Source organism: Mchenga conophoros, linkage group LG18, assembly GCF_057382185.1.
Source record: "Mchenga conophoros isolate Kocher_MC1m ecotype Shallow Benthic linkage group LG18, M_conophoros_male_GT1.1, whole genome shotgun sequence".
NCBI lineage: Eukaryota > Metazoa > Chordata > Actinopteri > Cichliformes > Cichlidae > Mchenga > Mchenga conophoros.
Window position 1 is genome coordinate 6,988,214 of NC_140543.1, and position 21,498 is coordinate 7,009,711.

The following is a 21,498-nucleotide window of genomic DNA, read 5'->3' on the forward strand; positions in this document are numbered from 1 at the left end:
CCTCTGAAGTAAAGGAGGGCAGAGTATCTGTAATCTGACAAAAAGGTCTACATATTTTCAGAATAACGTTCCTCAACATAAAATTGTTAAGATTTTAAATATTTTATCATCTTCTGATACATAATCTAAATATTCACAGAATCTTGGTGAAATCTCTGTGCACTAAGCAGAGAGCCAAAAATCAATATTGGAGCCATGCCACTCTTTGGATCGTTGGGTAGGACTGCATTTAAAAATGAGGATGATTCTTTAATGGAACTCATTGCACAGACTCAGAAATCATTGTTCTGTGGACACATGAATCAAAATGTATAGTTCTTTTTGGAAAGCATGGAAAGGACCATCCTCAGGACTAAAGTGGAGAGGCACCATCTGGTTTGTTATCAGCCCTCAATCAAAGGCCTGCATCTCTGATAGATTGTGGGTTCATGAGTGCCTATGGAATTAGCACCTTGCACATCTGGAAAGGCAAAATCAATGAAAGATCATTTGAAAAGATATACGGAGGTTTTATATCAATATATACTCCCATCTAGATCATGGCTTTTTCAGGACAAGACTTACATATTTTAGCAAGACAATGGTAGACCACATAATGCAGCTATTACAACAGCACGACTTTGAAGGAGAAGAGTCCAGTAGAACTGGGCTCTCCCACAGGTCCAGCAGCTGGTCTCATCATGTCCCAGATGTCCAGATGTAAACATGTCCCTGCCCTGACTTTGTTGACATGAGTTTCTGAAATCAAATTCAAAAAGAATTTTCTCAGCTTAAACATTTGCGTGTTTCCTGTGTTCTGCTGTGGATAAAATGTATGTTTGTGAGATTTGCAAATGATTGCATTCTCTTTTTATCTATGTATATAGTGTCCTGACTTCTTTGAAATTGGATTCGTATATTAAAACAACAAAAGTATCTCTGAACAAAGTAGTCATCGACCTGTGAAACCTCAGCCACTGAAAAGACAACAAAACTTCCCTTTTCTAACAATTTCCTCTCGGGGCTGCAGCCAGAGATCAGCAGCGGTTCGACGAGCCTCCAGCAAAACTTCCAACACTGGCAACGTATGAATCATAAAAGTGAGCCTACACACTGTGCCAGGACACAAAACAAACCTGGAGAGTGACTCACACCCTTACATTTCATTTGGAACAATTCAATACTGATTAGATAATACTGACGGTGAGCACTTTCAGCAAAACGGCCTTGCAAATGTTTTTAGCTGCCACGTTGGCCTGGTAGTGGTTGAGGGCAACGCGGTGAGCGGGAGGGAAGTGCTGATGTGGGTGGCTTCTCGGAGCCTTTGACTGTAGCTGGCTGCCGAATAATGATGGTTCTTGTGTAACCATCAGTGAGTGTAGACTAGAGGTTTAAAAAAAATTATTTATTTTATTGAAACATGAGGGTCTGGGTGATGTAATGTCTGTGTCTGAGCTGAAGGTCCATATCTAAGAGCTGCCACTAGGAGGAGAGAGTGGGCCTGAACTGTCTGGATGTGAGGATGATGATGATGATGATGATGACAGACTGGATACAAACTGAGGCCATAGGTGTGAACACTTACTGTTTTGTATCATATTTTATATCATACCTTTTTAAGAACTGTCACAGCGTTTGGCACAAATCAACAAAATCACAAAGGATGTGTCTCCCTCAAAGCAAGCAAAGTGAAATAATAACTCAAATAATAGTGAATGCATTCAAAAGCCGACACTTTCCTTTCCTCCAACTGTGAACATTAAGGTTCAAATGAAATACCTCTATCTTATTTACCCCTTGGGCACTTGACAGAAAACTCACACACCATATAAACTTTAATCTGCAGCTTCTGTCCTGCAGAGTCCTTCCACAGTCCTTTTTCTGTGCTAAAATAATCCAACTCGTTATCACTTCATGTTCGATATGCATATACATTTCAGTGTGTATTATGGTCTGTATGCAATTTTTTTTTCTTGTCTTTAAAAAAAGTCATTATATTAATGTCATTACTCTTGATGGTGAAACTGGAGCTGTTTATATAGTTTGACTTGACTCTGACACATCTGAGCATGATTGTAAATTTGTGCGTTCTAAGTAAATGGACAGTAAAAACAACAAGTTAACACCAGCTCTATTTCCAAAGTGTTTTTAAGCATGTGGTCCACACATTTGTAGGTTTGAGTTTCTTTTCCTTTATATTTTTTCGGCGAATGATTTTAGTTCTTTGTGTTTTCTGGCATTGTGGTTTTCGCCCTTAATAGTTGTAGTCATAGTTGTGTAATAATGTAAAGTAGTCCTGATTCTCTCTGTGTTATGTCAGGTCACCTGCTACAGTTCCTTTCAAGTTCTCTGTGTTCTTGTGCTTAGCTAGTTTCTTTTTTTCCCCCTGTTGTTATTATTATTATTATTATTATTATTATTATTATTTTGTAGTCTCTGGTCTCTTAGGTTCCCTCTTTGAACTGAATCCTGACAAATGCGACTGCTCATAACTCTTAAATTTTAAAAGTCAGCTGACTAAAAAGTCTGTGTACTTCTCTGACTACTGCAGAGAAGTATCATATCCTGCACAATAAGGGTTTTATTTTTTAAACAGAAATGCACTTCTTTCTTTCTACAACAACAAATGTTTCTATTGCACTTTATTTTTAGAGTTTCTTGTTGTTGTTGGCTATTTCTAGTATTTATGGTCACATCATTTAAATATATAGTACTGTTTGTTGTTTTCATCTGAATGATGTGATGGCTTTAAATGTTATCTAGAGCATTAAAGTCTTTCAGTGTGTAAAGTACTGTGTAAGCTTTTACATTTCTTAATCACTAAATTTGTTTGTTTTTATACTGTTCTATTGATTTATTTCAAGATTTGCCGACCAAAGACTAAAATGATGTTTTAGCACTTACAGTATGACAGGGTTTGCTTCAGTTGTCAGTCATGTAGTCAGGGTCCCTGTCACTCTTTTGTTCAGCTGGGAGCGTGTTTGATTTCAGTTTAGCACACCAGATATATCTGCAGTGCCTCCACCCCCACCGCCTTCCCTCCGCCTTTGCAATTAGTTATCATGATGCTGCTGCTGGATGCTTGTTAGATTCAAGTTTATATTAAAGTGTGTTGCTCTACAGATTGAGAGACGAGGTGTAAGGCCAAAAGCTTTTAGCATTGCGATCATCAGAAACAATGTGTCAAAAGCTGCGTTAATACATGTTCGGGTTTTTTTGAAAAATGATAAATTGAAGCAATAGAAGATATAAAATCACCTCCTGTGCGCTTCTTTTGCCCGGTGAGTGACAAGGTTATTTACAAGGTTCAAAGTCAATGTGGTGTCTTTGTGCTGGCGCTGCCCTGGGTAGCAGAGGCCGACAGATGGATATGTGATCAACTCAACATGAGCGATTTTACCTCTTCATCACACACGGAGAGTGTGCCTGTGCCGGCTGATGAATCACTTCATAGATGTGACAAATATATCGGCCTCATACCTCGGAGGAGAAATAATGGTCGGAAAAATGAGCTGCTGTGTTGTGTGGTGTTCCTGGGACAGACTGACTCGTTTTGTAATATTTTGTGTCTTTGGCTGCTAAGTTAACATGAAAGTACAAATATGTGTAACGTGGTGAAAACACGGCAGCGTGTAGTGGAAAAGTAAAGGTAAATGTACATCTTTTATTGAACACTTCTATCACATGCGTGGATTACTAATTCGACTTCATCTAATTAGTTGTCGTTGCAGCTTATATGTTAAAATAATGTAGAATTACTGTTACATGTAAAACAACATGTGAATATGAGTCTGGGCTTTTCATGTTTTTCTTTGATATTCTGGCCTCTGGGCTCAAGAAACCCAATTAAAATCCCACAATAACAGTTTTAAATACTTCATGATAATGTTAAATGAAGGCTGGTCATCCAACTTTTACAAAGGTTTGAAAAGTAAACACTTTGAGGTTTTTAGAGTGTAGAGACTGGCTAAATTGTACTGTACACTGTACTGATGGACTGTGTTAGAATGTACTCTTTTAGAGACAAATCTTATATTTTTACATTGATTTCGCTTGTAAATGCATGAGAACATTGGTTCAATAGGTCTATGCATGCAGTGCATTTTGTACAGAAGTGCAAAGCACAAAGGAGTACAGAGTCAAGACACATTATATGCGGTGGGCTTCTGTACAAAAGGTGAATCTGCTTTTATTTTGCACATTTCTCTTAATTATTTTGCTGATCCTTTTAGTTTAATTATTATAATAGAAGAGGCTGACCCCACAGTCTGCAAAATGCACTCAAAAGCACCAATGAAAACAATTTAAATCCATCAATGTGAAACCACTTTGAACACGTTTTTTTTCGGCAGCATTAGGATAGGACCTGCTCCATTAATGATGTCACCATATTTTATAACAGTGTTGTTACAGCAGCAGTTACTTCCTTTAGCGGCGCACAATACATCCTGGTGGGGGACTTCGTAATATATCTTCCTGCTGGGCCTTTAGTCTGAATTACAGCAGGAAAAACAAAAGGTTAATCACATTGGGAGACTCCGCTTTGGCTCTGACCACCCAGCTTCTCTGCGTCTCTCCCTCAGTGTTTCAATTCAAGCTGCTTTATTGGAATAAATGTTGGATGAACAGGGTAAAAAAAGCTCTTTCCAAAGCACCCTAAAAAGGACTACATATGTCTTTTGCTTCTTTTTCTGCTCATATTCTTGCCTTTGTTTTTACCTCTTAGTTCCTGTCCCCTTGAATTTACATCTATCATGGCAAAGTGCATCACAGTCACCATATATTGAATCAAAATGTAAATGTATTATAAACCAGGCAGCTGGAAATGTGTTTGCTCTTCTGAGAATCACGTATCAGAGTATCCTGATTCTCCTTTCTTCATTTCCTTGCGTGCTTAAATGCCAGTGGGCGCATTACATTGAGATTCAAGAGGTTATCTCGCTGTGGTGATGGGGATTGCAGCAGCCTAAAGGATCGCCACAGGTTGAAGCATTTTTTTTTTCTCTCAAGTGCATGTGGCTGAGCTTTAATGAGCAAAACTTCTTATCTGCGGGTGTCTGAAAAACAACACCTAGCCGCCAAGGGAAATAGATTCAGAAGATGCCTTTTGTAAAGCTTCTAAATGTGTGTATGTGTGTCTTTCACAGGGTGGTGGGCCCGGCTGTGACCTTCAAAGTGAGTCCCAACGCTCAGAACGTCAGCACCGCAGATGTGGCCAACGTGGCTGGTAGGTAGTAATGTTGTCTTTATACTGACAGAGGAAAAGACAACCCATTATCATTGGCTTGCTGCTGCACCTGAGGCCCCAGATGAACATTTTTCAAAACTTATGACTCCTCCAAGAATTCTTTTTTTTTTCCTACTGAGTATTCTGCCACATCCACGCAGGCATTTTGTGGCAAGTTATTCAATTCCTTTGTGTTCACTTTGGCTAAGTATTTGGTACTGGTCCATTTTGAAAGAAAGCCAGCTGGGTTTTCTGTTTTGTTACAAATCTTCAAGCAGCCATGTTTGCCTCCATCATGGAAATCCATCCGAAGAGTTGGATATGTGCCTAAATAAACAAGCTAGAAAAAAACAAAACAAGACAGGAACACCAGATATTTGTTGTGTTTGGAGAATGAGTTATTTCATTAATGCCACACAAAGAAAAAAACAGAAGTTTTCTCACAAGGAAGAATCAGCTTTTGGACAACTTTAAAGCCAACCAACCAGCATGATTAACATGGTTATACTAAATGTTGCTGTAATAAAGCATCAAAGGGCTTCAGCATGTTGCTGTTTTAGGATAAAAAGCTTAAAATACCAACTGTACACTACTTGTTTAATGCCAGGTTGTTCTAAGAACCCTGGGCTAGTGACTTATGCATGATTTATAACTTGGTAGCAGGCTATGGAGTAGCCATGGCGATACATGCAGTCTGCCATACAAAACTATCAACCCGTCAGATGATAGCTGATGGTTTCCCTGTTTGCATAATTAAATGTTAAATGGGACATAATAAGATGGACAATTAGTATCCTATAAATAACTAAAAGGTACAACTGCAGTAGAGTTAATGAGTCAGTACATAGCAGGAGATCAGCCAGTACATTTTTTTTTTCTTGCCTTTAGATTCTGAAGATGCATAAGCAGATTTCTGTGTAAAGCTTAAACTTCCTTTGACTTGCTCGTTAATGTGCCACTTGTTTGCAGTTTCTAGCTGTTCCTAACAGGTATGTTTCTCCACAAACTTTTTTTTTTTTCAAGAAATACATCTCATTAAAGAAGTAAAAATACAATAGGGAGCCTAATTTTGCCCCTACTTGCCTCTGCTAAAATTACCATCTGCTGCCTTTGTACCTTTCTCTCTCACATTTAGCTTTCCCTGGACATGCTCACACACATTAGACTGACTGCAAGTAAGTTGGAGGAATAATGCATGAGTCACCTCCTCCAAAATGTTCAAAATGACGCACTTACAACCATACATCACATTTTACTTTTTGGAACTCACACCGAGAGAGATTATTTACTTTTAGTTAAAGAGTCAACATCATAAGAATTAAGAACATTTCAAGTAAGAACACTGGTATAAAGTGAATTTTTCTGTGTGGAAGAGGGACTCAGGTAGCAAACCAAAGGTTCTACAGGATCTCTGTATAAAAAAACGGCAATCACAGCTCACGATTAAAAAAAAAAAAAGACATTTACCTTCGTGAAGGATTTATTAATCGATGCTGAAGGAACCAGTGTTTTATTTTTAATCGAAAAATGTAAAAATTGCCACAAACTCTTCACATGCACTAAACGGAGGTGGCACATAATGGGTTCAAATGAGTAATGGGTTAGATGCCGTCACCGCTTAAAGGTAAAAGCTTCTCCTCCGAGGTCTTTGTCGCCAGTATAAGGAGTACCATCTCAGGTGGGGGTGACAACACCATCACATATTTTACACAACAATCACAGTAGGTAGCCTATGGAAAATGGTGCTGTTTTTTCTTTTTACCACTGTGTTTCAGCTCAGGTAAGTCTGCCCCAAAATGTTCTTTCCTGACCTTCATCAGCTAGTTTCAGTGTCTAAGCTGAACGAAATGGTTCAGGTGTTTGAATAATTCTAATAATCACTGAAATATTGACAAGATTGCCTCAGTGGTCCAACAGGAGACTCATATCCCAGTCTCCAGAGTGCAACTCTTTGTTTTTAGCAGCTCCACCCCCGCCACTGCTAATTTTATTGGTCTTTTGTGCCGCTACCTCGTATGAACCAGCCAATTTGTGTGTCCAAGACAACAAACGCCCTAATTGAATCTTGTTTCTGTGGTGGCTGCACATAATGTGAACACATTACAAATCATTTCTATGCATTCTAAAGTTGAGAGGTCATAGTCACCTGACTTTTTTTCCCTGTGAAACCAGGCTGGTTTGTTGGATAGCATTGATGGATTGAATATGGAAGCTTGATGTGGAGTCTGATCTTTGCCTAATTTGCACAGTTTAACACAGAACTCTGTTTAGAAAAATGGTAATAAATGCAAAATCATCAGTTGTGACTATTGCTAATATCATAATAGGTGTAATTTCTGTTGATTGTGGAGAAGATTAAAACAAGCAGAAATCAGGTGTGTAAATGTTTTCACAAGGGCGGCGTTGTGAGTGCAAAGTCGCTCGTTATCAGCAGAAATTTGTTGTCTACCACCTTCTGCTTTCCAAAGCACACAAAGGAAGTTCCACCTGATTTTGTTTCAAGATCCTGTGACTCAAAACGACTCGGTTCAAGCTGTTCTGTCACATGGAGAGGAACTCTCTATCACAGTGCAATTCAGGGGTAGAGACATTGTGAAGGTGTGTGAGAGTGTGCGTGTGTGTGTTCAGCAGACTACAGTGTGTGACTCACAGTAATGAGGCGAAGGTGTTGATGAAGTGGGGAATAAAGAAAGAAGGAATGTTTGCCATTAGCTAAGCTGTCAGTCCAGAGGGAGAGGGAGAGAGGGGACATTCCTGATACTCCTTGGGTCCAGTTCACACACATGCAAATATCACCCACAGTAGGAAATCGGACCAAAGTAAGTTAAAGTAACCTAAATGAGTATTTTATTTTTAGTTCTTATCCTGCTTGATAATTGCAAACCCACCTCCTTGCACGGGCACATGCTTTTACGTTTCTTTTTACCCCAACCATACACAGACGCACACGCTGATTATGCAACGGCTTCTCTCCTGTTTTTAAGTGCTATTGTTGGCGTTCTCATTTCCCGCCCGCCGCGCCCGGTGGCTCTGCGGGGTCACGGATGAGACTCGATTGTTATTAATGCAAACATTTGACAGAACGTGCTTGAAATGAAATACGGCGTCCTCTCAGCTAAAGTGCAATAGTGTGGGCGGGCCATCTTTAAAGTGTCGTTTGTCATATTCAACTAGAATATCAATCCATCCCAAAGCGTACATTATCCCCTCTAGCCGTGGCTTATAGTGCTTTTCTGAAACATTAAGCTTTACACGGCCATTGTAATGACGTCGTTTTATCATCGTTTATAGTCACACAGCAGCAGAGGGGAGAGAGTGGACTTCCATCTCCTCTGTCACAAATTCTTGTGTTTAGGTTGAAGGCTTATGGCAGCTGTGTTTAAAATCGTTCCGTTTTATTTGATCAAATCTGTGCGAAGACCTCATTTGTTTGCCAGAAAGATGTTTAAAGCACAAAAATTATGGTGAAAGGAGGATTCACATCGTTTAATGTGGGCTGTAGAGTGCATGTGCTGCTCTGGGTAATTTGAATATCCACAATTGAATCATGAGAACGCTGAAAACTGACGGAGGAGATAGTCAAAGGTTTGAAAAATCGAATCAAACGAGAGAATATCAAATAAAAATCAACCATATCAACTCAAACCTGATAAGCTAATCACACTAACTTCATTCATTATTTTAGATTTTAACATTTAAACTCTCATTTTTTATGATTACATTTTAAAAAAATTTTTTTTTTCAAGCATAGGCAGCTACATAACTACATAAATTAAACATTTTGCATGAGGAAAAAAATCATTTATTCCTTTTAGAGTTGCAATTTTCCATTCTCATTTCCACTTCATTAATAAAACCACTCAGGCATAGCCAGGTGTGTAAATCCACTTCTTTTAAGTTTTACTGTCTGTTCTATTATTCATTTACAGAAGAAAACAGCATAAATATGAAGATGGCATAAGAATAAGGTGTGTTATTGGGGTTGTAAGAGTTTATATTTACAAAAAGAACACTGCACCAAAATTCTGCAATTTTCTTTTAAGCATTATCGTAATATGGTTGCTGTTTTGTGACTGATGCATTAGCCTCTGTAAGTAGATGGACATGTCGACATGTCCATCGGGACTTTTGGTTGCCGTAGTGAGTCTGCCTATTAACCGCTCACACTTGAGCAGCATTTATTCTGCACGCAGGTAAAGAATCCACTCACAGAACATTTACTAACACCCACTGGACATTTGCCTGACGTTTAATGAGTTACCTTCTAATTTTGTTTGTGACAAGTGACAAAATTTGGCTGCTATGGTTGCTGGAAATCCCCCAAAATTAGCTTTTGCCCCAGTGGCCAAATCATCAGATTATACTACATGGTTCTCCTGACACATAAATACACATAAATAAAAGAGATGATATTAGTAGGTGTTACAAGTGACTTTATAAGCCTATAAAATGTAAAAAAAAATAAATTGTAAAATATTTTGAATCTCAAGTAGATGTAATTGGAAAAAAAACATACTTAAGTTAAATTGTATTATGTAAAAATCTTTTAAAGCTAATCTCTTGGATCCTGTTTTTCTTACACTGGATTGGTTCTGACCTCGGCCCCTGGGTGCCAAAAGGTCCGATTAGTGCAGTCAGGCTATCCAGACCTGTTGTTGCATTTTAAGAAGCCACGTTACCACTTCTGTCATGGGCGCCCATCCATTGTGAAAGACTCCGAGGCCACCGGAGGCCATTGTCAAACGTGGGGGTGGATGTCAAGATGGTGGGCAGCGAGGTGGTGACCCTCATTGTCCGGCCGAGGGTGGGCGGGAGGACCCAGGGGCTACTTGCAGCGGTGCGTCACGGTCGTGAGAACGGGACCCTGTGAATAGGCCGGGGGTCAGGGTCAGGACAGCGGGCAGCTCAATTAGCACTTAAAGCAGAAGGAGAGCAGCTGAGATAGCCTGATCCTTCACCGTCTGTTCGCTTGACTTCTACTCTCTTTTTTTATTCTGCCAGCAGTTGTTTTTGCCTACATGCTAATAATGCCTGTTGGTGTGAAGATAGTTACTCACACATGCCGAAAAGCTTTGCAGTCTCAGTGATTGTTCACTGTTAGGACAGCTTCTGTTGATAGTGGTCAGGTTTAGACTCTTCTGCCATCACTTTTCCCCCTTTTTTAAGTGAAAGGAAGCCTGCTTTGTTAGCTGCAGACAATAGGTGGCTGCTCAGTGTTTTGCTTTTATCTCAGAAGGATGGTTTGTGTGTTGACATGTAAATTTCCTGACGGAGGTCACTATGAGTTAAAATGGGAGAAAATATTGATCATTATGTGAAATAATTATTTCTTGTAAAGAACATTTTTCCCATATATAACATATAACTGAAATTTATTACACGAGTATGTTAAATAGAGAACCTTGCTTAAAGTTTGGGCCAATTACTTAAAACTTTTTAAAATTTTGTTTTACATTCAGTTTAATTTAGTTTTAGTTGCTGAACAGCTTAGTTTCACTAGGAAACACAACATTAACCCTTCACAGCCTGACCAATGCATTCAAATGTGATGGCAAAAATGTTTTCATTTGCAAACATGCTCAATAATCTTTTCTTCAGATGTCAGATGTCCTCTAGCTAGAAAGTAAAAGCTTGTTGTTTTATTTTAGAGTGTGCAATGCATGTCTACCAAAGCTGCATCAAAAGTGATCTGATATTTCCTGATTCTGCTCTGAATCATTGTTTCGAGACTTATTTCGTTCTGATGAACTCACATCAGAAGTGCCAGCGTGGACACTTTGTACTCCACCATAAATGCTCCTCAAGTGCTGGGCAACAGCATGCAGCTCTTTCAGTCGGCGTACTCTGTAGCAGGCATGGCGACCCATTTCACCGAAGCGGATATTTAAACTGCTTTGATATTTGGTTATAATGCAGGACCCTGGAACATTTGCCTGCTTCTCCCAGCCTTTTCAAACAGTATTAATTGCAGCACACGAGAACCAAATTAAAGTCAGACGCAGATGTTAAGGGTATTTTCTATACATCAAGCCTTAATCACATTAACAGTACAGCAAATTTAATATTTTATCAAATTAAATCGACGGTGTATCGGCATGATAATAAAGTGGCTATTTAGTAAGCGGAAATTGTTCTGGCCGCTGTAGAGGAGGAAGCAGCTTCACCCTTATCCCGACAGCTGATATCTTTCTGTCACAGAGCTTCAAAACAGATCCTGACGACTGGGTGGAGGAAGGGTTTATGTTACTTTCACAAAGGCGTTGTTTGCGTCGGAGCTTTCCTTCGCTCGACTTTTTGTCTCCTGGTTTTCTTCCGTCTGACTGGATTAGCATAGATCTCGTTCGCTGACAGGACTGACCTTCACTGCAGCTAAACACTTGTCAAAATGCCAAATGTAATTACTGAGCTCTTTAGGTCAAAGTAATGTGTTTCATCTACCTCACTTTGCCTTGTTATTGATGTGCAAGCCCTCAGACCTCAGACTGCAGTCGAGTACTCCCTTTTCCCTCTCGTAGCACCAGTTCCATGCAAGTGTTTGTGTGTCATAACATAGTGAGGAAATGTATCTGTAATTATGCCTAAGTAATGTGGTCAAATTGTGCGTTGCTGTACTGCTAGATGTCTTTCTGTGACTTTGTCAGCTTATACGCTCCCAGATCCTGTGATTATGGACAATTTAAAGTTATCTCTTAGAGCTGCAGAGTGCTTCTCCAACACTGCCTTTCAAAGGTCGTCATCATCATCACCATCACCATTACCATTCCTCCGCAAATTGCATGCCTGGAAATTGTCAACTCTGTTGTGCTGCCTTCGCATCAACTGTCTCTCAAGGTAGACTACTTGTCTTGTATTTAAATTGATTGTTAAAAAGACGTGGCTTCAATGTTTTCTTTTTTCTTTGTCGATTCGAACCACCTTATGTGGATTTTGTGTAAATCAATAAATTGCAGTCCTGATTATAATATTGTGGTAAATCAATCTGTTCTCACTGCTCTGATATGACCTGCTTGTTTCTGACATGATGCATGATTGCAGAGAGGAAGTGTTACGGTCAAAATTGACATATGCATTGTCATTGTTAACAGTAGTGACTGATTTTATGTCATCGCCATCACAGTGTGGAACTTCTTTAATTGTTCCCATTGATTGGCAATGTGATTGCATTGGAAACAGCTTGGGCACTGGGATCTGTCCAGCAGTCTCTCTGTGCCCTGCAGAAGTAGGCAAATCTATTTCCGTTAACCTCATTGCAGTTCACCTGCTAATCAGTTTTCATCACAAGCCGAAGGCTAATCGATTGTGGAAGTTCTCTCACCTGTTGGCAAAGAGGGGAGGGGAGGGGGGGATCAAAAAAGGGAAAATGTGAGGTGTGTGCTGGTGTTTAGTGATGCAATTTTCTGTGATATGCATTTTGCCTCGTCGCCTGTCATCACAACAGAGCTGTAGGCGTTCTGTGAAATTGCAAGATGCCTCATCCGAGCTTTAAAAAGCTTGCACACTCCCCTGCCGTTCCAGAGTCACCTGTGGTTATTTTGGTTCGACTTCAGAGGGAGCAGAGAGCTGTACACTGTCCTCTGGAGCTTTGCAATCATCTGTGAGTCCTACCGTCGAGCAGAGAGGAGGGGAGGGAGGACACAGGTGTTTTGCCGAGCTCTAGTTTGCACAGTGGTGCAACGTGATCCCCGAGCCAACCGTGCAGCCACCCTGCCAGCTACTCAGCCAAGCAGCCGGCCTGATTTCCCCAATGCTGGCACTGGCCTGCTGGCACCTCCAACCCTTCTCTCCCACTCCCGCAGCTGGCAGGATCTCTGCGAGTTGGCCTCGGCTCCTGACGTTGACTGCGGGGTTGGCAGACCTCTCCCAGATGGCCACCTTGTAGTGAAGCTGGCTTCGTGCTTGCATCACTTTTACATCATCCCTTCAGCTACAGAGCTGTGGTGGAAGGAGAGGGCTTCTGTTGGCTGTGCTGAGGCATTTTTGTACGTGATATGTGGGAGTGTTAAACTCTGCTGCAGCTCTCACACTTTCGAACGATAATTTGTTATTTGTGCCATTCGTGTCCCTGCTTTTCAGGAAACCAGTGACAGGTCTGAGACCCGAAACAGATGCAGATATAGAGTCCACCTACACACACATCAAATATACGCCTTTTTTTCAGAGGTGAAAAGGCTATTACAGCCCTTATCTTTTACATCCAAAATGACAGGACAGTATCAGCGTGCTTCTTGGGTTCATATTTTATTTATTACCTAATTTAAATGCTACTGCAAAGCCTGTAATTTATAGCCCAGTAACTCTGTAATCCCAGTTGAGCGGAAGAACAAGGGTGAACCTTTCCAAAAACTTGTTAGCACTAGGATTGAATAATTTAATATACATTTTTTAAAACCTGAATGGATGGGAGTAAAATCATCTGATAGAATTTTCTTAATATCCTCAGATTTAATGACTGTGTCTGTCTGATGACTGCTCCTAATTATCACCTCTTCATCCTACTGGTTTTTTTTGTCTTAGTTTAAAGTTCCTTTCTGCCATAATGTACAACGTAGCGTACCTGCAATTTTGCAAAATTACAGGTTTTTGAAATGTTAGAGTGAAAAGTGGAATTTTCTCTTAGTGTCGACAGCGACAGTCGCTTTTGTTCTAAGTTCTTATCGCTTTTTTTCCCATCATTTTTATGCTAATATGCTAATAGCTGACATATCCTTACCAGTGATTCAAACTGTGAAAAAATGAAACGTTAAAATGATTTCATTTGCATCTGTGGAAGATGCAGGCATACAGCATATATTATTTTTGCTATTGTACTGCTATTGTGGTTCTAATACTCAAGCTTATTGAGCATTCCTCCTGTATGTAGTCAAAACTACTTTCCAGTGCTTTATTTACAAAAGGTCACAACAGCATGTTCTGCATGTTCGACAGAGTCTTTACATAGATCCTCTTCTTAACACAACTCAAAATGGCTTTTTGTCTCCTCTTGGGATTGAACCAGTGATCTTTTATTCGTTAGGCGAAAGTTGCCGATCCTTGAGTCGTTGCAGGCACACTGGACGTGTCATCCCAACTGAAGTCAGAGGACAGTAGCTTGAATGTTCTGCCCCAGAGGTAAACATGGTGGGGACATTCTGGGAAACACAAAGCAAGAAGACATTTTTATTCTTATTATAATGTGTAACAACAGCTGTACAGAGGTCATATGTAGAAAACACACAGTAAATTGGAAATTATGAAAATATTCAAATCAACTTGGTTTGACATACTGTAGGAAACTGAACATGAATGGAATAATCAGTCAAACACAACATTTGTATGCCATTTTACTGACCACATAATTAATCTTTCATTATTCCAAGATTTGCTTTTTTCCCAGACTGCATTTTACCTATTTTCCTTAAAGTAAACTATGCTGTCTAAAAATTCTGTGGCAGTAAACACTGCTATCAGCAGGGGGTCAGTCATTTTTCGTTGCGCTCTAACTGCAGCTCAGACTTTTAGGACCTTTCTGTCCTCTGCTGCAGTTATTATGGACTCCTTACTGAAGCTCTCTCTCTCTCAGCGGCCCAAGGAGGCCGCCTGGACCAAGCAACTCATTTTTAGCCATCTTCAAGATGCCTGATGAGATGTAGAGGCAGACGGTTGGATTGATTGGCCCCTCTTGAGTGCACAGGCCTTGATTACAACTGCACTCAAGTACCCGAACTCCCACCCCCCACCCCTTAGTTTCTCTCTCAGTCTTGTTCTTTTTAGTCTGCCTCTCTTCTGTCTCCTTTTTTCCCCATGATTTCTTTCACCTACAAAGGGAGAGGGTGGATAAGGAGAAACTGGTTGTAGAGTAGAGAATAAAAAAAGTCAAATTACTAACAAAGATTTGGCTCTGCAGGGTTCTGTCTGCACTGGAAAGTAGAACGGGGATGGATATGCCTGTTAAGGACTGGTTAGAGATGAATTTGGAATCACAATCAGTGCTTTGAAGAGAGAGAATTGGATCAATATTTTAAGAGCTAAGCAGGGAAAGTGCTGATAGTTAGCAAAATGTGTCAGTGGTTCACTTTAGTTTGCACATCTTTTCCACGCTGTAAATTAAAATAATTTTACTTTTGTACATATCCCAATGCTCTGTTAATATAAAAACATTAGAAATATTTAATCTCTGCAGCTCTACCCTGTGAGCTGCTGGGAGAAAGTCACTGGATTTAAAAAAAAAAAAAAAAAAAATCTTTCAAAAGGTCAATCCACCCAAATACCGACTACAGATTGCCTTTAAATAAATAGATCTTAAGATTGTATTTTTAAATATTGAATCATTTTTAGCTATCATTTTTTTTTCTTATTTTGTATCAAAGCCTTATTTAGCTAGACATACTTTTGCTCTGGGAGCTCTGTGGTGGTCCTTTGAACTGGAGCTTAAAATAATAGGTGCTAATGCAGAATGACATACTGTACATCATCACCTTAACGCAGTTTGTTTTAAGATAAAGACCCTACAGTATTTGACAGAAAACCTTAACAATCAGATCTCCTATGAGCAACGACTTGGTGTCAGTGGGAAGGAAAAACTCCCTTTTATCAGGAAGAATCCTCACACAGAAGCAGGCACAGGGAGGGGAAGCCATCTGCTGCATCCGGTTGGGGATAGGAATGCAGTCGTAGAACCCTGGATCCTCTGAATGGAAATTTACCTTCTCTAGTAGAGGTGAGCAAGTCAGGGCCTCTGCTGTGTCATTGGAGTTTACTTATTTTCCAATTTCAAACCTGACACAAGTTTTCAGGTTTAAAAAAGATGTTTTGGCTTTAGTGAGATTTTGGGCGACTGCTTTGGTGTAAATGGGACTGAACCAATGCTCTGAGGCTGGGTGTTCATCATGTGAAGGTATATGAAGATGACCTGAAGTCTATCCAGATAGGATTCTCGCAGGTTTTAAGATGTACATGGAAAACTTCATGAAGAGAGAAAATCAGCACCAAACAGAAACCCCGAGGGATATGTATGAGGCTGACTTGATCCCCACCTGAAACAGGAATGCGGTGTCCTCGTTTCTGATTGACTGTTGTCTACACACTTCTCTTTATTTTACTTCATCCCTCTGGGACTAAGCTCATACCGTGTAATGCTCAGTGTCCTATTTATCCCATAGAAGGAAAGTTTTCTCATGAGATGTTTTTCACTGTTTAAAGAAAAATAGACTGTCTTCATATTTTCATTTTATTAAGAATATACAATACAACAAATCCTATCGAACAGACCAACAATAACAATGCAGTGATCGTCTTCAGAAGATAGTATTGTGTGAATATGCAGCGTCTAATATTACTTTTACCATGTTTGTTGTTATCCATAAACTATGAGAAACACAAGAATGTTCTTTCTTTGTCATGGATGCACTGAGTGAAATATTGATATTTTTAGGTTTTTTGGAAGGTCCAATAGGAAAATACTCACTGGAACATCAAATCTGTATTAATCCACTGCTTTACATAAACATATCCATATGCATGCTTGCAGTAATGGTCATTGATTTGTTACAGAACTGTGCAAAAGTCTTAAGCTTTTTGAGGTTGTCTTGAGCAATCGCCCTCCGGGCTTTCTGGAAACCTTTTGGAGTTTTCTTTGGACATTGGCAGCTTTTTCATATTTTCAGTCCAGTTCTCATACGTACCTGACCACTTTCAGAGGAATGGGCCTTTTTGCTGCTTCTTAGCTAAGCCATTAAATTCTAACCTGTGAATCTTTCAAACATAAAAATTTCACCTAACTTGAGTGATAAACTAGTGTTGTAGAGACACTTTCTTACAAGCTGCCTGTGACAGAAACAAATAATTTGTGCCAATTTCTTTAGCGGACACATGCCAAAGATAACACAGATTAACAGACTTTTTTTTTTTTTTCATACAAGCAGGGTTAAAAATGTAGTGTTGTGCTGTTATTTGAAAATGTGGCATGTCTCGGGTTGGTCTGTCTGCTTAGAAAATCTGAGGAAACTAACAAGTGGAGGACAAAAGAAGAAGTTGTAGACTTAAAACAGTATCTTCAACAGGTGAAGGGTACCTAAAAGTGATGTCCTTAAGAAACAGCAAAGAAAATCCATCTAAGACGTGACACTGGACCTGAGAGATGCGTCTGGCCCTTCAGTTGATCTGTTTACTGAAGCCTCATCAGAAATGGTCTCAATCTCTCTATATATGAAATAAATGTAACTATTTAATTGTTCTAGATTATGTATTATCTAAATTCATGCTAGTTTTAGGCAACTTCTAAAGAACAAAGCTTGGCTTTAATATTGTCCTTAAATATAAAAAGATTTGTAATCACTCTTAGAACACAATTTTATATATTAAAAATATCAACATCCTAAGTTTTCCTTAGTACCAGCAGACTCCAATAGTTGTTCATTAAAAAATAAAACACCAGGTCAGTGTACCACACTGGCAGTCCTGAACTTGTACCAGTCCTCATGGGTTTCTGTGGCTCACTTTTAGCATTAATGGGCTCTGGGCTGGTGACAGCTATTGCTGGAGGCGTTTTGCTCTCAGGTTCTCTGCACAGGCTTCACATTTTTGTGAACACAATTTCTCTTAAACACCTTAAAGTAATTTTTTGAAATGATGTTCCCCTCGACTTGAGGTAAATTTGGTGCAGACTGGTCACTGTTACTAGGGTGTATTTATGATTATTAACATTGACTCTTTTTGTCTTAAATTCTATATTCTTCAAAGTAGCCATACTTATGTTTTCGCTCAATGAGCTTCATGAGGTAGTCACCTGAAATGGTTTTCACTTCACAGATGGGCCTTGTCAGGGTTCATTTGTGGAATTTCTTGCCTTATTAATGAGGTTGGGACCATCAGTTGTGTTGGGCAGAAGTCAGGCTCGTACACCGCTGACAGCCCCATTTGACATCTGTTAGAATTCATATTATGGCAAGAACCAATCAGCTAAGTAAAGAGAAACGACCGTCCATCATTACTTTACGAACTGAAGGTCACTCAGTCTGAAAAATTTTAAAACTCTGAATGTGTCTCCAAGTGCAGTCACAAAAACCATCAAACGCTGCAAAGAAACTAGCTCACATGAGGACCGCCCCACGAAAGAAAGACCAAGAGTCACCTCTGCTGCTGAGGATAAATTCATCCGAGTCACCACACAGAGATCCAGTAGCAGACACTCTTCTACATCAACTGTTCAGAAGAGACTGTGGAAATCAGGCCTTTATGGTCAAAGAAACCACTACTGAGGAGAAGCAACAAGCAGAAGAGATTTGTTTGGGCCAAGAAATGGATTGAATATGTATTTTTTTTCTTGCCTTGACCAGTGAAAATCTCTGCTTTGGTCTGATGAGTCCAAATTTCAGATCCTTGGTTCCACCTGCCATGTCGTCACAGAAAAGGTGAACGGATGGTCTCTACTTGCATGGAGGAGGAGGTGTGAAGGTGTGGGGGTGCTTTGGTGGCGACACTGTTGGGGATCTATTCAAAATTGAAGACACACTGAACCAGCATGGCTACCACAGCATCCTTCAGTGGCATGCCATCCCATCCGGTTTGCATTTAGTTGGATCATCATTTATTTTTCAACAGGACAATGACCTCAAACACACCTCCATACTGTGTAACAGCTATTTGACCAAGAAGGAGCGTGATGGAGTGCTGCGCCAGATGGCCTGGCCATCACAGTCACCTGACCTAAACCCAACCGAAATGGTTTACGATGAGATGGACCGCAGAGTGAAGGCAAAGGGGCCAGCAAGTGCTCAGCATCTCTGGGAACTCCTTCAAGACTGTTAGGAAACCATTTCAGGTGACGACCTCACGAAGCTTATCGAGACAATGAGCAAAGCAGTAATCAAAGGAAAGTGTGGCTATTTGGAAGAGTCAAAAATAGAAAACATGTTTTATTTCATTCAGTATCTGTTCATTCACAGTGTTGATGCCCTCAGTGCGAATCTACAATGTAAAGAAAAACCATTAAATGAGAGGGTGTGTCCAAACTCTTGATGGGCAGTGCAGGTCAGCATATATTAAAATTGTGCTGATTGTTGAGATCTGTCCTTCGAGAGTAAAAACGGCATAAACATGGAAACACACTGATGTAAATTGCAACTTGCCTGGCCAGGCGAGGCATTCCACCACGAGGCAGTACGAGTTAAGCCACTGCTGCGTTTTTCTGTGTGTATCGGGGAACATGTATTGACCCACAGTGGGTCAACTCTGAAACCGCTGTGCAGTAACTCTACATACACGCTCCTCTTCTGCTATATGCATATTTTTATAGAAAGAGGAAAACAACAAAAAATAGATTTTCAGTCACCTTCATATTCACCTCACTGAAGTGAACAAAACATTTCGACAGTAACAAAAAGAGCAGATTTAATAGGATTAAAATCTTCAGTAATGTCTGTAAATATTAAAATCTCTGGACGTCCTCAGATAACATTAGTCCTCTATAAGCAGGATTTGATTTATTTGAGTTATCAATTTATTCCTGCTGCAGTTTGAGACAGATAAATTCTCGTAATTTAATAATAAATTAAAGCAAAAAATGTAAACAAATAAATTGGAATCTATTTGAATTTAGTCTGCATCTGATTGTGCAGACTTTATATGTGAATTTCAGGTCACAGATTAAAAAGAAGTTATTTCATGATAGGGGAGTATACTGTGTATTTTTATAATTTCTTATCTCTCTTATTAAAGAGTGTGCACCCCCAAGTTGAAGTGTCCCTTCCTGTTGCTGGCAGTGTCTCTCCGCGCGTCGTGTTTCATGTAGAGGAGAAATGAGAGACAAAGGCAGTTGAGAGCTTCAAAGACTGCGGGTGACATTTAGTGCTCAGTATCTTCAAAGACCAGGCCCTCTTTTGTAGTTTTTCTTTTTGTGTATAATTAATGTGGCCCTTTCTGTGGATTTTTCCTTTCTATTTTCTTTCTTTTTACCTCCTTTTCGGAGCTGGATTAGAACAGCAGATTAAGGAAGTGCACCTTAATTTTCAATTTGCATTCGAGGGGACTTCAAACTGCAGCTGCTGACAAGATTTTTCTAGCTGAGCGTGTGCCGTGGAGACGTTAGAGAGTGGTTGGGGTGTGTGGTCATATGATCAAAGACTAGTTTCTGCAGAGAACAGAGAACTTCCATCCGGAGTGACTTTAGGCATTTAATTGATAAGATCGATAAGAGTGTCAGTCTATTGAGACAAAGGGGATCTTAGGCTTTCATGTTTTTAACATCCAGGTAAAAACTACTATTTGGTATTTTATTTGTGAGAAGCTTTGCAAGGTTTTTAAATTATAACGTACAACAAATGGCTCTTTTGTGTCTGTATACTAGGAAGAGGTATTCCATTAGTTTATCTAAGATAAACTCTAGAAGGAAAGAAATATTTCTTTAAGACTTAAGTCACTAGCTGAATGTGGTGCACAGCATCTCTGCTCTTTAAATTATGATTTTTAACATTGTGAAGGCTTTGGCTGTCTGTCCCCGTAATGTGCCTACAACCTTGAATTCAATAGAAATAAAACATAATAAACAAATACTTGGTACTTACCAATTTATCTTACAATAACTGTACCTATGATTCATCGCTCCACTCCAGCCATTTACAGTGCCATGTTTCATTGGTGAGCAATATACAGTATAACAGCTGAATGAGCTGACGTGGGACTACGTCTACCTACATCTATAAACATCACTCAGTGGATTTGGCCTGTAGAGGGATAAACTTAAAACATCAAAGAAAATTAAAAAATCCCGTGCACATGATTTTGTGCGAGGTTGCACAGATCCTGTCCTGTCTGGCAGCTTTTGCAATCAGAGTTATGATCTGCACTGTGGTGCTAAACACATCTTCCTTTTCCAGTTCAGCTCTACAAATTCTCTATAGGCTCCTCTTGTTTAGGGTTTATGTGTATATTTCTTCATTTCTGTTCGCGTTATTTCAATTATTACATTATATATGGTATACAGGGTAACAATGTCTAAGACAGGACAAGCAAACAATAAAAGGGAGTTGGGGGGGGGGGGGGGGATTGGGGAAGACGTAATAAAAGGATAGAGTACAAATAGAAATATTATCAACTGCCACTCTTGTAAGAAAAACAAACATACAACACCTGGAACACAAACATTCGAAAATGCACAGGTAAATAAATCTTGTGTGTGTGTGTGTGTGTGTGTGCGTGTGTGTGTGTGTGTGTGAGAGAGAGAAAGAGTATGTCGAATGTGAGTGTGGGTCTTTGTCACATATGTACTTGAAAATGAGGGTGGGAAGCCACAGTGACACCCCCCAGGAGCCAGACGC

At 39.8% G+C, this 21,498-nt stretch overlaps 1 protein-coding gene across 1 annotated transcript in view; it reads left to right on the forward strand.

Moving 5' to 3' along the window:
• Nucleotides 1-21,498, forward strand: part of LOC146553114 (receptor-type tyrosine-protein phosphatase N2-like) — a 220,548-nt gene that overhangs the window by 69,306 nt on the left and 129,744 nt on the right. The window contains exon 11 of the mRNA XM_085256023.1: nt 5,127-5,206. Coding sequence (XP_085112149.1) covers nt 5,127-5,206 — 80 coding nt within the window. The remainder of the gene's footprint in view (nt 1-5,126; nt 5,207-21,498) is intronic.